This window comes from Mus musculus, chromosome 3 (genome assembly GCF_000001635.26).
Source record: "Mus musculus strain C57BL/6J chromosome 3, GRCm38.p6 C57BL/6J".
In the NCBI taxonomy this organism is placed as follows: Eukaryota; Metazoa; Chordata; class Mammalia; order Rodentia; family Muridae; genus Mus; species Mus musculus.
Genome location: NC_000069.6, coordinates 100,163,331 through 100,179,162, shown reverse-complemented (window position 1 = coordinate 100,179,162; position 15,832 = coordinate 100,163,331). Strand labels below are relative to the sequence as shown.

The window sequence follows — 15,832 nt, the reverse complement described above, 5'->3', positions numbered from 1 at the left end:
GAAGGTGGAACTTTTGGAAATGGCGGCGGGGGGGGGGGGGGTGCGGGGAGAAGGAACCAGATAAGGGAGATTCAGCCAGCTGGACAGGAAGGAAGAAACAGGACAGGCATGAAGGAGAGGTAACTAACACATCATATGGCAGAACTAAGATTAGGAAACAATGCCCGGCTATAAGGCCAACAGCTTATGAATAAATATACTCTCCATGTCATTATTCAGGAACTGGGGTGGGCATAGAAAGGCCCATGGTTACAACTGTCTAAATAGAAAAACACTACGCAAATACATTATGAACTTGTTTTAGTTGCATTTTTATAAACTGTTAAAATTATTATTTGATTCAAATACTCATTACGTTAATCAGTAGCAGAAGAAGACCTAGTCGGCCATCATTGGGAAGAGAGGCCCCTTGGTCTAGCAAACTTGATGTGCCCCAGTACAGGGGAATGCCAGGGCCAAGAAATGGGAGGGAGTGGGCAAGGAAGCAGGGTTGGGGGAGGGTATAGGTGACTTTTGGGATAGCATTTGAAATGTAAATGAAGAAAATATCTAATAAAAAAATTTAAAAAAGAAGGAAAGAAAAAAGAATATACTGATTTTAAATTCAAAAAAAATATTTTCTAGTCTGGTATTATTTTCAAACTTAGTGAGCAAGTCCTGTAAGCCGTTATGCATAGGTATGCTGTAATACACAGATATTACACCATACTAATTGAGAACTCTGTCATCTAGCAATGCAAAGTCTCCCAGAACGCCATGGTGCTCTCTGGTTAGAACTTTATCTAGCAGTGGAAGACGTTAAGGACTTGATGAATGTGTAGCACTCCCATCGTTACTTACGAAGAGCGATGTGTGTTGCATCTTCTAGTGGATAACCTCGCTTGGCAGAATTGATGACACAGAAGCCAACAGAAGACATGGACTGTTCTCTGCAATCAGACAGAAAACCCAGAAGTTGTATTAAAACAATTCTCTGCATACACAATCCCTAAGTACTCTTAAAACGCAAGTGTGCATCTCTCCTTCCCCACCAATAAATGTACTATATTATTTGACAGTTACATGAATGTAAAATCTAACCATACTCTGAGAGATCCTTTCAAGCCCTTCAGAGTTTGCTTTCTACAGTGAGGCATCTCTAACAGCATGTGGGGAACAGGCCGTACTTTGCCAGCTGAAGCACGTTTCTGTAACAGCTGTACAGGGAACTCTCCGCTGCAGTGCGGTAGCGGCTCTTGTACTTAGGTCCCACTGTGTGAATGATGAACCGAGCAGCTAGGTTAAAGCCTTTCGTCAATTTTGCTTCACCAGTTCGGCAACCTAGAAACAACGGGGACACATAAAAGCCTGTAAATATTACAAAACCACAAATATGCAAAGCATAAAACAGTGCATTTAGAAATGTGAGGAATGTTATCTAAAAGTAGGACTGAATACAGGCATCCATGCCTGTCCCTTCTGTTCTTGTAGCGCTGAGAAGGACAGCAGGTATAAGCACAATCTTATATTACAGGATGGGGAAGACACAGAGCAGAGAATTATCCAGGTTTTGGAAGGGAGAAAAGTCAGTGGTCTATGGGTAACTGGCTTAGCAAAGGAGAGAAAGCTAGCAGCCTGCAAAATGGAGTAGGCAGTATGAAGCTTTGCAAGGAAGGGCAGAATCAGACTTAAAACAAATTGCTTCATTTAAAGCCAGAGTCCAAAGTGTTCATGTGTGGATTCTGGGTATGTTCATGGCCTCAGTGCTTTGATTTTGTACTTAAGAGAGATAATGGCCTTACAAAATCAAATGAGTTAAATTATGCAAAGTGCACACAAACAGCAGTAGCTATTGTAATTGTTATTTCTGGGGAACACTAGAAAGACTCCTAATTGCTTGCCAGACCATGCTGTAATGTGGGACTATAAAGAGATGGCTCAGGTATACACAGTCAATGAAAGCCACAGCAACCCTCCTCACACCAGCATGACAAGGTTACATTTTCTTTATTGCTGATGATGTAACAGAATGGAAGATTATTCCCTGGAGATGCTGAGCAAGAGTTTCTGGAATCACAAGTGCATAGAGGGGCTTCAGTTAAGGCACTGGAGCTGTCAGGAAAATGCCTAGCCGCTTGCCATCATCAGTTGTCTAACATGGATATCCAAAGACAAAGACAAAGAATGAGTTGAGTCTGATAATTAAAGCAATCCCTTCAATTCCCCACATAAAACCACAGATGTCTGCTCTACATGAGACCTACCAACCAATAGCCTTGCTGCTATGGAGTAAATTCGTGCATGCCCCTCCCACTCCCTGCGTTGAAACTTCACAGTGGTATGTGGTGGCATCAAGGCATATATCTTTGGGAGGTAAGAGGAATGAGACGAGATCATGCTGGAATCCTCACACATAGGATGAATATCTTTCCAACGCAATCCAGAGACTGCTTCCTCTTTGTGAAGAGGCCCAGAAACTCTCAGAAGATCCTGATCTGCCCCCATCCTGAAACCAGACTTCCAGATCCCAGAACTCAGAGAACTAAATAAATATCTATAAGCCATACCTCATCTGTACCCTGTCAGCAGCTTCAATGCACTAAGCAGCCAAGCACGGTGACCCACAGCTTTAATTCCAGCACTCAAAGAGGATGAGTCAGGGTCCAAGTTAAAGGACAGACTGGGCTATACAGTATATATATATATATATATATATATATATATATATATATATATATATATGTAAGTTCTAAGCCAGTTTTATATATATATATATATATATATATATATGTAAGTTCTAAGCCAGTATGGCATAAGACACCATCGTAAAGAAGCAGGCAGAGGAGCAGGACAGGCACAGAACATGCCTCATTTGCTTTTCAGTTCCTCCTCAACACCACTAGCAGGGAAAGATCCCCAGGAAATGAGGAAGTAGACAAAACAAACTGATGTTCCTGAACAGGCAGGGTACAAACTTACAAAATGACCAGAAGTCCTGACACTAGAAACATAATGCAGAGACATGCAAGAGGATGCAGAACCTCTGAGTCAAGACCAGAATGTTGTTTTAAAAACTATACAAAGGACAGAAAACAGCACTTATGCATATTCGCTACAGACTACTGAAACTTAAGAACAGGGAAGTTCAATAGGGGCTGAAGAAACCAGGCAGAGAACAAAACAAAAGAAGATAACAAGAACAACAAAAATGGAAGACAAAGACAAACCAAGAAAATGCAGCATGCAGTAAGAGTTCTTCAAAGAAAGAAATAGGGAAGAAAGGCAAGGACCCTCCCAGAACTGAGCACCTCACTCCTCACTCCCTGGTGATCCCTGGGGGTTGCTAAGGAGGAGGAACTGAGCAGCTATCATGCAGGGAAGGGTCAGTGGCCTAAAAGCCTCAGGTGGCCTGGGACACTCTGGACAAAGGTGAGAGACTGACAGCATCCACAGGAGCCTCTGAATGGAAACTCCACAGACTAAACCTGCTGCTATCTATCTTTAGACTGCAGGGGAACTGACCTGCAGATAGACTCTACAGTCTTCAAAGTCCCCCCTCCCCCATGTTTTCATCCTATAAACCCCCAAAATCTCACACCAACTGTGCCCAGTTCCCCTTATGCAGAGACTGCAGACCTTCAGCCATTCTGATTAAAGACCACTTGTGCTTCTGGAGACGCCGGACTTCTCTCAATCCGTATCTAACAAGGGTGTGTCCTGACTGAATACAAGGTTTGGTAAATAACCTCAAAGGACATTTTTGGGCAACTGGAAATATTACCTACAGTTTAGGCTCAGATCTAGCGTCTGGAACCAAACAGCAGAATGCGTCTTCTAAGGAGCATGCTGTGTATACTACACTCTTGGACGCAGCACATAAGAAATTACTTTTTCTTTCTAAGAATATGTGTGTACCTTCATACTACATATGGAAAGAGCCAGAAGTGGTGATATTTGAGTGGTAGGAATATTATAGTTTTAGTTATTTTAGCTTGTATGCACATTATTTTTTATATTGGCTACAAAGTAGAAAATTGCTAGTTAAATGCAACAAGATATGTGTATTATTTTGATTTTTAAAAATAGGTAATAGACAAATACATAATTAGTTTGTTGTAGAGATTTCTCACATCAGAATTTTGAAAAGAAAAAAGGCTGGGCTTGGTGGCACATGCAAGTAGTACCAGTATTTGGGAGGCAGAGGCAGGATAGTCTAGGGCTAGCTTAGGCTACATGAGACCCTGTTCCTTCTGATCAAAAGGGAACACATATCTTGTTCCTGGGCTAGCCTCTTCTCTTCTCTTCTCTTCTCTTCTCTTCTCTTCTCTTCTCTTCTCTTCTCTTCTCTTCTCTTCTCTTCTCCCCTCTCTTCTCTTCTCCCCTCCCCTCCCCTCCCCTCTTTTATTGTTCCTAAGAACTCTGGATGCTGGAAATCATGACCAAAAGTGTGTCCCCAGTCCCACCTACCATGTATTTGTCTCTTCTAATCCAAAGCCTGAAAGCTGAGTGGTGTTAGAAACATTTAAAACATCATCCTGAAAGGGTTTTAAGGTTTGAAAAATAAACCCAGTTCACTGAGTAAGATTATCTCTGGTCTTAGTTCTGTCAAGTGTGATGTCCACCCTTTGTAACGTGTCGTGCTGATGAACACTGAGTATCTGAGTTACCAAAGATGATTCAACAACATTTCAAGTGCACTTCTTTGCAAGTTCTAACCCTACAATAACGAAGCACAGAGGCTGCTGAAAGCTGGAAGCAAAGCATGCTAATCAGAAAACAGCAGGCAAAAGTTGTAGTGCATGCATCCCTACCCCTGAAAGCCCACACTGCAGTACTGAGTTCAGTACTGTGTGCTCACTACTGAACACACAGGCAACAACTCGAGGTCCCAGCATTTCCTTACTGTGCATGTGCAGGCTTTGACCTGTTTTGCTGGCTCTAGATATGTGCTCTGGGCTAGAACAAGCATTCCAGCGAACCCAGGTCTTCTAATTCTTTATAATGGAATACAAAGGACAACTCCCACAACTTTTGTATTTATGAAAATAACCAAGTTCAAAGTGTGAAAGTTGTACTGACTGGGGATGGGCTAAATGGCTACCCAAATCCTACATGGCCCACTTTTATTAGAAAGCTCTATTTCTCAGAAAAATTCCTAGCTAAATTGCAACTCAATTTTCTAGATCAGGAATCCCAGCAACAAAATAGCTACCACCATCCTTATTCAAAGCATCCCTTCTGCTGGAGGGTTTGAGAATAACTAGTGTTCACTCCAAATCCTCTCTAGGCTGATTCTTTGTACTGTTCAGTACTATGCCTTCTATAACACCTAACACCCCAATACCTTTTCATTTAGGTGTACCCCAGTTTATCACTCTTAAAGGAAGTAGTAGAGCTACAAACAACAAGAGCTCCCCGGTCTCCCCGGAACCCCAGTGCACAGCAAGCGCAGCCTCACTTAACGCTGATGGTTTGATCTCGACAAAGCAGTGGAAGAGTGTGAGCTCTGAGTTGATTCAGTTAAAGCCCTGCGAGTTTCATTTCTCAGCGACTTAAAGCACAAGATGTTGTTATCTTCTCTGGGCAGTTCCTGCCTGCCTACATGACGTTCACACTGCTCAGGACAGCGTCCTCACCTCAACAACCTATAACAGCACAACAAAGTTAGGGCACAACTGTGAAGCATCTCCCTGCAGGCTAAGAGTACATTCTATGGGACAAAGGACCTTTCTGAAGGAAGAGGGATCTGGGTACTGCAGGCAGCAGGAAGACTTGAGAGGGCTCAGCCGAGAGAAAAGGGCAACAGCAGATGCAAACCACAGAGAAGCTCTCAGAGAGCAAGAGGTGATCGGAGATTCTTTGGGTTCAAGTACTGAATTTTGAAGGTGAAAGCTGGTGTGGGATGAGACTGGAGACAAAGGCGTGGGATCACTCGGGCTCCCGAGACTAAGCTTACAAACCCTGCAGGATCACTAAACAGTTTGCAGTGGAGGAGCAAAAAGGAGGGTGCACAGTTTACTATGGAGACACTGGCTAGTGTGTGGAAAACGGATTTTCTGAAGAATAATGTAAGGAGATCAGTTGGCATGGAAGGAGGGAGGGGTGGAAACAGAGAAATGCAGCACAGTAAGCTAGGACCTCATAGCGCACTCTGTGGAGAGGATAAGAAGAACACGCTTAACCCTCAGGTTTTTTTAATAAGAAAATGGAATGGAAGATATGTTATTCTCCTGATGGTAAATACTTCATATGTGCAAGAAAGATTGTCAAACTGGCTCCCCTGGCCTGACCCTGTGTATCATCCTAAATTTCATGCAAGGCTACAACTTTAATCTTTATCATTTTTTTTTGTCTATTTTTTTGCTTATATTTCTAGTCAGTTCATTTGATATGTGTATGTAGCTTTCTATCATAAATTTGGTAAGTCATAACTTGTAATCATTTACTAATTAACAAAAATGTGACAAGGTGACATTGTCACCTGTTCAGACCTTCAGCGGCCACTGATGATTGCTTCAGGTCAGCACTGGCCATGCAATCGGACACTCAAGAGCTAACTAGTCAAACTATCACACCAGTAGCAGTAGAGCTTAACCTCCCCCCAACTTCCACCTAGGCTGGAGAGATGACTCAGAGGTGAAGAGCACTATCTGCTCTTCCAGAGATTCTAAGTTAAATTCCTAGCAAACACATGGTGGCTCACAACCATCCTGTAGTGAGGTCTGTGCCCTCTCCTGTCAGGCAGGCAAAACACTGTATAATAAATAAATTAACTCCCACTTAGCACCTGATGTCCCCCACTATGGCACCTGGTGTCCTCTATGCCATATTGAGATCTGTGCTTTAATTTATTGGCAGAGCTCGATGCAACAGAAATTGACACCATTATACCAATTGGCTTGTATGATACCAAGTTTTTCATGCAAAATATTTATTAAATTTTTGCTATGTGCCAAGAGCTGAGGGTGGGACTTCCATTACCATGATGGCTTGAGAGATGAGAAGATTCGGACTGAGCAGTGATGACACAGTTTCCAATCACATGTTCAGTACAGGGCAGTTATAATATCAACCTCAGCTAATAACTCTCAGCCTATTAAATCCTCTTTTCTTAAAGGTAAACATTACATTTCATAGTGATAAATTCTGTGTGAAATCATTTTGCTTTCCCACTCTCTGTATTATTTTCAAGTCTCACTCTATGACGTTTGAGTACGCACATGTATGCTCACCCCAGAAGGGATTTTTTCCAAACTAGCTTCTTTGTTACCTCCACCACAGAACTTTTCAGTATTTTCTTAAAGCTCCTTTCTAATTTCTACATATTTATTATGGCATCTATTATAGTTGATTAAAGGCTTTTCAGCCCCCCTCAGTCCTCCTCCATATCCCAGTGGCCTTTGCTTACGGCCTTGCTCCTTGCTCACCAGTTTCCTCAACCTGCTTTCTTATAGAGCTTAGGACCACCAGCCTAGGGGCACCACACCCACAATGGGCTGGGGCCTCCTACATCAATCACTAGTTAAGAAAATGCCATATAGGCTTGTCTACAGGCTGGCCTTATGAAGGCACTTTTTAAAAAAATTTGGATATTTTCTTTTTATTATATGTTTTCTTTATTTACATTGCAAAGTTTGTCCCCTTTCCTCATTTCCCCTCCAAACCTCTTCCCCTACCCTACTCCCCCTCCCCCTGCTCACTAACCCACCCACTGCCGCTTTTCTATCCTGACATTCCCCTACACTGGGCATCGAGCCTTCACAAGACCAAGGGCCTCTCCTCTCAATGATGTCCCACAAGGCCATCCTCTGCTATATATGTGGCTGGAGACATGGATCCCTCCATGTGTACCCTTTGGCTGGTGGTTTAGTCATGAAGGCACTTTTTAAATTCAGGTTCCCTCACCTGAGATAACTCAAGTTGATACACCAGCATACTATCATTTTAAAATCCAGCACAAGACTGGTAAGTTGGGTGACTAGTAAAATCTTAGGGGATTTTACGCACTGTGGGGGTTACAAAAGTTTCACCAACAGAAAAATCAGCTTTACATAGTTTTCTTCATGAACACCCAATACACTTCTTCAGTGGAAGACAACATCCACGTCTTCCCTAAGCAGTACCAGGCCTAAGAGCATTCACTCACCTTTGAGTTTCTGAAGGTCCTCCTTCAAATCTGGCCCCGCAAGCATGAAGATGCTCTCTGACACAGGGTTCTTATCTGTGAGGCTTTCATTGCTGGTATTCACAATGGCTGTGCAGTTCAGTAATGCCACATCTCCTTTCCTGACAGACCAACAGATAAACAACAATTGTGAGACAGATGAGGGAGATAACTGACCTAGTTTCTCCAAAACCTTCCATCTCTGCAATATCGGCTTCACAATAGCAGAAAAGTAGAAATGGAAAAAAAATTAATCTGCCATCTTAGGTTTTACAGTAACTGCAGAACTTGCAGACCCGTTCATGGTGCACATTTGCACCTTGCCGTATTTAATCATAACAGAAGGCTTACACAGTTCAGGGTGGTTGATTATTACAGTGTGGAATTAGTATCAGTCTTAATAGTCAAAAGAATATAAACAACCTGACTGCCCATCAACCAGGAGCTGATAAGTGTGTTCTTAGTGTATACACACTAAGTCATAAAAGAAAAGTACTACGGTGTACTACATGAAAACATTAGTCCAAAAGTCTCAACATTATTTACTGTAGGGATTTCATATATATGAAATGTCCAAAACAGGCAAACCAACAAGAGTGGTTCTGAAGATGAAGGGAATGTCACTGTCTTAACTGTGGAGAGGGCTTCATGGATGCACACACCAAGAGGACAGCAACATTTAAGCTATGCATTTTAAATCTGAACAGCATACTGCATGCTAATTATATCTCAATAAGACTGTATCATAAAATCAATATTTCAATAATGTTTTAGTTCAGTAAAAAAGAACTTTAGAGGAAAAGTATGAGAAGTCAGGCGCAGTAAAGTATAATGAAAACGTTACCAAAGAACCACTTTTCCATTGACGTCCCGACTATAAACAAAAGGTGATCTGCTGGCGTCTTCCTGGAAGGCCTCGGCAGTACTGTCAGCGCAGTCTACTTCATCTTCGTACGAGTCGCCCCAGCTTAGCAGGGTATCCACATCCACAAACTGGGAAGGTGCACCCAAGGGATCCATGGAATGGGAGCTTCAGCTCGTGAACCAAACTCTTTGGCAATTCAACAATCCCTGGAGATTTGAGCTTAAAAGAGAAAAGGGATCATTTTCAAACGAAACCACAAGCACTGAGCACAATACCACTTTAATTCTACCACACCAACGCACCAGACTCTGCTGTGGAACAGAGTGAGCCAAGAGTACACTGTGTGTCCACAGTCATTGTAATGACCTATTACATCCAAGATACCAAAAACATCTTAAAAATTATGCAAGCATAAATTCCTTTAAAGGAACTGCATCTTTCTGTGATCAGAATCATCACAAATCACAACAGCTCCATCTTCAGAAAGGCCCACTCACTCAACCCTTTCAGCCTCCACTACTGCAAAAAGAAATAAATAAAATACTAGACACTATGCTATGAGGTAAAAAATGAAAAATAACATGTATAACTTAAATAATTCCATTTGATAATAATGTGGATATGTTAGACTGAGACAGGGGTCACTACGCTTAAATAGTAAGAGATAATAAAGGTTTCAACTAACAATCAAAGATGATGAGGCTTGGATTTAAGAGGCAACATATGGGGGCTAGAGAAACGGCCCAGAAGTTATGAATACACACTATTCTTGCCGAGGATCAGATCTGGTTCTTACCGCTCATGGTGGGAGGCTCGCAACCACTTATAACTCTGACGTGCACATATATATGTAATTGTAAATACATTACAAATAAAGTAAAATCTTCTTTAAAAAGAGGCAACATGCAGAGGAACAATGAACAGGATCTGACAATACACAGGATATGGTATATGAGACTGCTTGTGGTAGACAGCTGGTTGTACAAACGCTGGAAGAGGAAGGTGTGAGTTTCTAGAGCTGGACCTAGGCTACGGACAACTCCACCAGAGCAAAGGATACTCAACTTACCCCTGACTCCCACAGCTGTTTCCTGCAGTAAACTGCAGCCTCATTTATCCTCTTAACATTTGTTCGCACTAAGTGTGAGTTAGGTACTATTCCAAGTCCTGGGGACTCTGGGAGCAGGGCATGTCTACCTTTGGGAGCTCATGTATCTGCAGAGAAGAAAGGTGATGATAACAGTGTAATGAGAGCGCGTTCCAGAGAACAAGTGACTTGTGAGGAGCAAGCAGGGAAAACAAGAGAGCAGGGAAGCAGCCAGGGCAAAGACCAAGGGACATGGAAGGTGAGCTGCAGTCCAGGGGGAGCCAGGAAGCCATCTAGGTAATGATTTAGATCATAAGGTTGGTGCTGAGCGAGGCCAGATGATGCAGTTGTAAAACCATGCTAAAATCCTCAGCTCTTCCTCTAAATATGAGGAAGCCAAATACACTGCTTGAAACGAAGACTCTAGTTAGGGAAAGCAAGAAGGGTAAGAGTTGCAGTAGAAGATACAAGATGATCATAGGAGAGATGGGTGGCCACGAGAAATGTCACATCTGGGACTATAACTGACAGATAAATCCAAAGAATTTGTCATAGGAATACAGAGGATCCACACAAGTGAGACAATGCCTAGATTACTTCCCTTGAGCAACTGAGTTGGCTAGTGATGCTACTTATAGAGAAGAGGTATTGGAGTAAGCTGTAGGGTGAAGGAAAAGCAAGGGTTCCCATTCCATATGTCTGTCCTTTTGAATGTGCTGAGTTCAAAATGTTTATTACATAGCCCTGAGTTTACTGTCAAACTAACAAATGGATGCTTGAGGCTAGAGCTCAGAGCAGAGGTTCAGCATAGATCTAGAAGTCTCAGCAAGTGCAGTGTTGAAAACTACGGGAACTAGACAAGACTGTCTGCGGGACAAGTGCAAACAGTGAGAAAGAGATCCTAGGGCTGAGTCCTACAGCAAAATGCACACTAAGACAAGAGCGTAGGTGAGGAGGCGGCTAAGCCAGGAAGGAAGCTCAGCAAAGACAGCAGTGGAAGGCCAACAGAAGGAAGGGCGCATTCATGGGTGCTTCAGCCAGAAAGATCAGCTAGAGCAGAATGCTACCAAATGATCAAGACCTCGTGGGTTCAGGAAATGAGCAGGCAGATGAAGGACAGAAAGTCAATCTGGGAGCTAATTTTTAAAAAGCTTTTTGACCTGAGGCTAATGTTTGTTGTCATACTCAGGGAGAACAAACTTGCCCTTCCCAAACTAATTTATCCACGTTTCTCGGAGAGAGACCAGATACTAACTGGAAGCACAGATCTATCAGAATATGCAAACCTACTGTTAGATGGGAAGTATGGTCATTCAGCTAGCAGCTAAAAAAAAGATCTTATAGAGTATGCTAAGATAATTTGTATTAGTGCTTATGTTTATACTAAATAATCCTGCTTTAAGATTAGTTTTCTAGATGTTGTACTTAGTTCAGTCCCTTTGAACCTGGAGACAAACACAAGCCACATGTGTAAAAATACTCAGATTTGCTCCAGGCAAAACTGAACTAAGTTGCCAGCCCTTACTCTGCTCATTCTAACTCATTTAGGCCTTGAAATCAGATTCTCCTGCCGCAGCCTCCTGAGTGCCTGGAACATCAGGTTAGTGTCCGGGGCCTGGCTCACCATATCACCTGATGGCAGTAAATAAATGAATAATTGCTTCTTTAAGCTAAATTCTATTCCTGACACTAACACCTGCCTCTGGAATATGTGAAAGATCAACAAAAAGTTAAATGGTCAAGACAAAAAGAATCTCCACCTTGCTGTAGTTCTTCTTTTCTCTGTGACAGAGGTAAAATCACATTGTGTGCATAACTTTGAACCTATGTCTACACACAGTGAAAAAGTGGAGTGTGGCATAATGCAAGTCATGAGACTCTGTGTCCAGGTCCAAGTGCGGATCCCTGAGTCAACATCTTCGAGCTGTGATCCTTGAGGCAAAGCTAGTATTTATAGCTAAAGCAGAGGTAATTAACTCACAGGCTTATCATGAAGATGAATGCAATAATCTGTGCCAAAACTACACAGCAGAGCACCTGCCGTAAAGCAAGGCACAATGAATTACCTTTTGAGATTTCCTCAGGGCCAGTGTGACCACGGCTGAGATGAAGTTCTATTTCCATGTGCAGCAAAGGCTCCACACTCGCTGTCAAATCACCATGCAAGCTGAATGCTGAGTGCTGAATGCTGAGTGCTGAGTGCTGAATGCTGAGTGCTGAATGCTGAGTGCTGAATGCTGAGTGCTCAACTAAGTTACAGTCCTACAGATCTTGATGTCATGACTTCCCTTGTCATGTCTGGTTAATCCCTAAATAACCCAACATCTGCTCCTGTGTCACTAGGGGAAGGAAATCACACAAGCAGCCATTTTGTGCCAAAATGAGTGTGCGTGTTCCTACGTTAGCTGGACCCACCATCAATATTACTGCTCAAACCACTAACTTCTCTCTAGTTCCAAATCCATCTTTATAGAATACTCTTTTCCAACTTCTGAGTTATCTCGGGGTATATTCTGCATGCTTAAGCCAGCCAAAAGGTCTTAACTCAAGCACTTTGCTAGCTGCCCGTCACAAGAATAACATCAATTCTCCCTGAACATTTTTGGAAAATCTTTCCTCCCTCATTTCTTCTTCAGACCATAGAAACATCTCCCCAGTTTGTTGTTGTTGTTGTTTTGTGTTTGTTTGTTTTGTACTGGGGTTGAATCTGGGCCTCAGGCATGCTGGGCAAACATTATCATGTGCTATATCTCCAGCCCTAAATTGCCCCGCCTTACCTTGTTCACTCTAACTCACATAGGCCTTGAAACCAGATTCTCCTGCCTCAGCCTCCCGAGCAGCTGGAACCTCGGAACATCAGGCTAGTGCCATGGGCCTGGCTCACCATGTCACTTTGTGTGAGAGGGTGCGGTATGTGCTTGCATGGGTGTGTGTAAGCATGTGAATGGAGGTTAAAGTCAACAGCAGGTATCTTCCTTAATTGCTTGTTCAACCTATTGAGACAGTCTCTCACTGAGCCTGGAGCTCGGTGATTCCACCAAAACCCTCAAAGATTCCATCTCTTGTGTCCTCCTTCCAAAGCTGAGATCACAGGTGCACGGCAAAGCATCTAGCTTCTTACCTGGGAGCTCAGTCCTCCTCCCACCTGAGTGTAACGCTACTCTAGGCTCCACCTCACTTTGAGTGTTTGTTGCAGAGCTGTATCCTCTTAAAACTTTCCCCCCTCAACGACGATCACAGCTCTGATTTCAAGGTCAACAGAAACCTAAGTTGATCACTTTCTCCGAGAAGTCCCATTACTGTCCTTGATGTGTATGGACTTCAGTAGGTCTCCTATACACCCAATCATCTCCAGTCAGTACAGCTCGTTGCCTCTCTCCAGCTACTGAAGACGTCAGTGTGAGTGCTAAATGAACGATAACTAATGCTCAAAGCTGACTGTGGGGCAAAAGGTAAGGCCTTTCCTGGAAAGCTTCCTGAAAGTTAATCAAGGTTGAATTCTTTGGCAGCTCCATCCGCACCTCCAAAGAGAAACTGATTTTTCTCATTAAAAAGAGATTTAACTCCTGCCTGCTCCCAACATAAACTCATGGCCATGCTTGTGCAAAAGCGGAGCAGCGAACCCAAAGGTGGCAGAAACCTAAACACTGTCTCACTCCACAGAATGTGTGGTAAGAAATATAGCCTGTAAGAGATGATGCATATATCTGAAAGGATTTCCAGACTTAGATTAAGAATTCTAGGGATAGACTGAAAACAAGCAGGGTGGTGGGCATGATGGGAACTGTGTGTGTGGGGGGGAAGGGGAGCAGACATGACTACAGTGATTTATAACCTTAGCCAGAAATTAAGCAACATGAAACCAAAAAGCCCTTCCCACTGGAAATCAATTGACCAGTGTTGAACTTTGAACAAGCTTGCAAACAAGCACTATAGTTTAGTAAAACTCACAGTCTCCTGAGGCACAGTTTTGTATCAAAAAGTTGTTGGTTTCCAGACTAAATCAGATCTATGAATTAGGCTAAATATTTTCTATGTTAGTTTAAGAGAAAGGACCCCCCCCCCCAAACAAAGAGAAGCTACTATTCTTTATGATTCAAAGAGTTCTTTGTAGCTTATTTCCCCCTGCATCCTGCCACCATTAGCTTTTAAAAACATACAAATTGTGAGTTATTTGAAAAATTGAATTGCCTGCAGAGACCAGATTTTTACTCCTCCAGGTCCGGCAGCATCAGGCAGAGCACTTGGGATCACTGTCTCAAAACCTGAGTTTCCAAACAGGTAAAAAAGAATGGTATCAAGTTGGGTGTGGTGGCACAGGCCTTAAATTCCAGCTCTGGGAGGCTAAGGCAGGTTGAGCTCAGTGAATTTGAGGCCCAGCTGTCCTAGTTCTAGGACAGCCAGAATTATCTTATCTCAACAAAATAAAACAAAATGAATGGTGCCACTTAAAAAAAGGGCGGGGGGGGGGGAGAGTGAGAACCAACTAAGAGGAGAAGATGACTGTCAAATGTTTACACAGGTGAGCTAAGTCTGGGAAACACATAGAGTTGGACCATGAATCTGACCTCTAATAATTAAGCAGCTTGTTTGTTGCTTTTGGCAAATAACAGGTTTATTATTCTTTATGGCTCTGTATTTCAATATTTAAATGCCCAGGATATATAAGGGTGAAAGCACCCACCATATTCATCCTGATGCCAAATCAATTATATTTACAAGAGTTACTTTATGCAAATGGAAGCTGCTCAGATGAAAACATGTCCGTGCTCACCTATATCAGCAAATAAATACATTATAATAAAACAGACCTCTAACCTTCATCAATGGTCCCAGGTAAACTGTAAATCATCATTCAAAAAAACATACAAAACACATGTTTTCCGGTGAATTAGCAGTGTCACCTACATATTAAACACACCAGAGCATGCTTCAGTTGCAAGTCTTCATACAGAGTGCAATTTGAAACTTAAAATAATAATGTTGTTCTTCAAGTACTAGATAAGAAAATGTATCTTAAAGTACTGGATAAGAAAATATGTAAGATTAAGGTGTGCTAGTTTAGCCTGGCGGGCCAGTACACGCCTTTAATTCCTGCATGCTGTAGGCAGAGGCAGGTGGATCTTTGTGAGCTCAAGGACAACATGGTCTTCAGAGAGCTCCAGAACAGGGCCTTTGTGAGACTCTGTCTAAGGAGGGGTGGTGATAGGGATGCTAGATGCAGCACTCTATATCATACCAGGCTGGCTTTCCAGTGCTGGTATTAAAGTTGTGGACAAAACCTGGCTTTGATCCCACGACCAAAGATGACAACATCAATTGGCAATGTCTAAAGGTTGGGCAGGCCTGAAATCTTCTAAACTGTTTCCCCACCAAAGCACACATCTCCCATCTCTAACAAGGAAATGCACAGCATCTACAGGAGGTAGGGTCCATACACATCTATCCAAATGTTCCTCCCCAGCCTGGAATAAATTTATCATCACGATTTCTTGCCTTCTTTTCATCCAACCCACTACAAATGATTCTTCTTTCAAAACAATTTTCTTAAACACAGAGGATGAGCTGGACATGTTTTAAATCACTAAGAAAATCTTACCCAGTAAATAGTAGCTAAAATTAAAAAGGAAAGGCCGGGCGTGGTGGCGCACGCCTTTAATCCCAGCACTTGGGAGGCAGAGGCAGGCGGATTTCTGAGTTCGAGGCCAGCCTGGTCTACAAAGTGAGTTCCAGGACA

At 42.6% G+C, this 15,832-nt stretch overlaps 1 protein-coding gene across 4 annotated transcripts in view; it reads right to left on the bottom strand.

The window, feature by feature from the left end:
* The window catches only part of Gdap2 (ganglioside-induced differentiation-associated-protein 2), a 44,609-nt gene that overhangs the window by 27,827 nt on the left and 950 nt on the right, over positions 1-15,832 (bottom strand). For 3 of the 4 annotated variants that reach the window (XR_001783651.2, NR_104341.1, NM_010269.3), the window contains exons 2-5: positions 8,988-9,227; positions 8,126-8,265; positions 1,167-1,320; positions 841-929 (exon numbers count right to left, since the gene is read on the bottom strand). Coding sequence is in view for 2 of the 4 variants with exons in the window: in NM_010269.3 (NP_034399.1) it covers positions 841-929; positions 1,167-1,320; positions 8,126-8,265; positions 8,988-9,163 (559 nt within the window). In the remaining 2 variants the exon portion in view is untranslated. Of the gene's footprint in view, positions 1-840; positions 930-1,166; positions 1,321-8,125; positions 8,266-8,987; positions 9,228-10,077; positions 10,224-15,832 lie in introns of all 4 variants that reach the window. The other variant, XM_006501001.2, reaches the window with a different exon arrangement.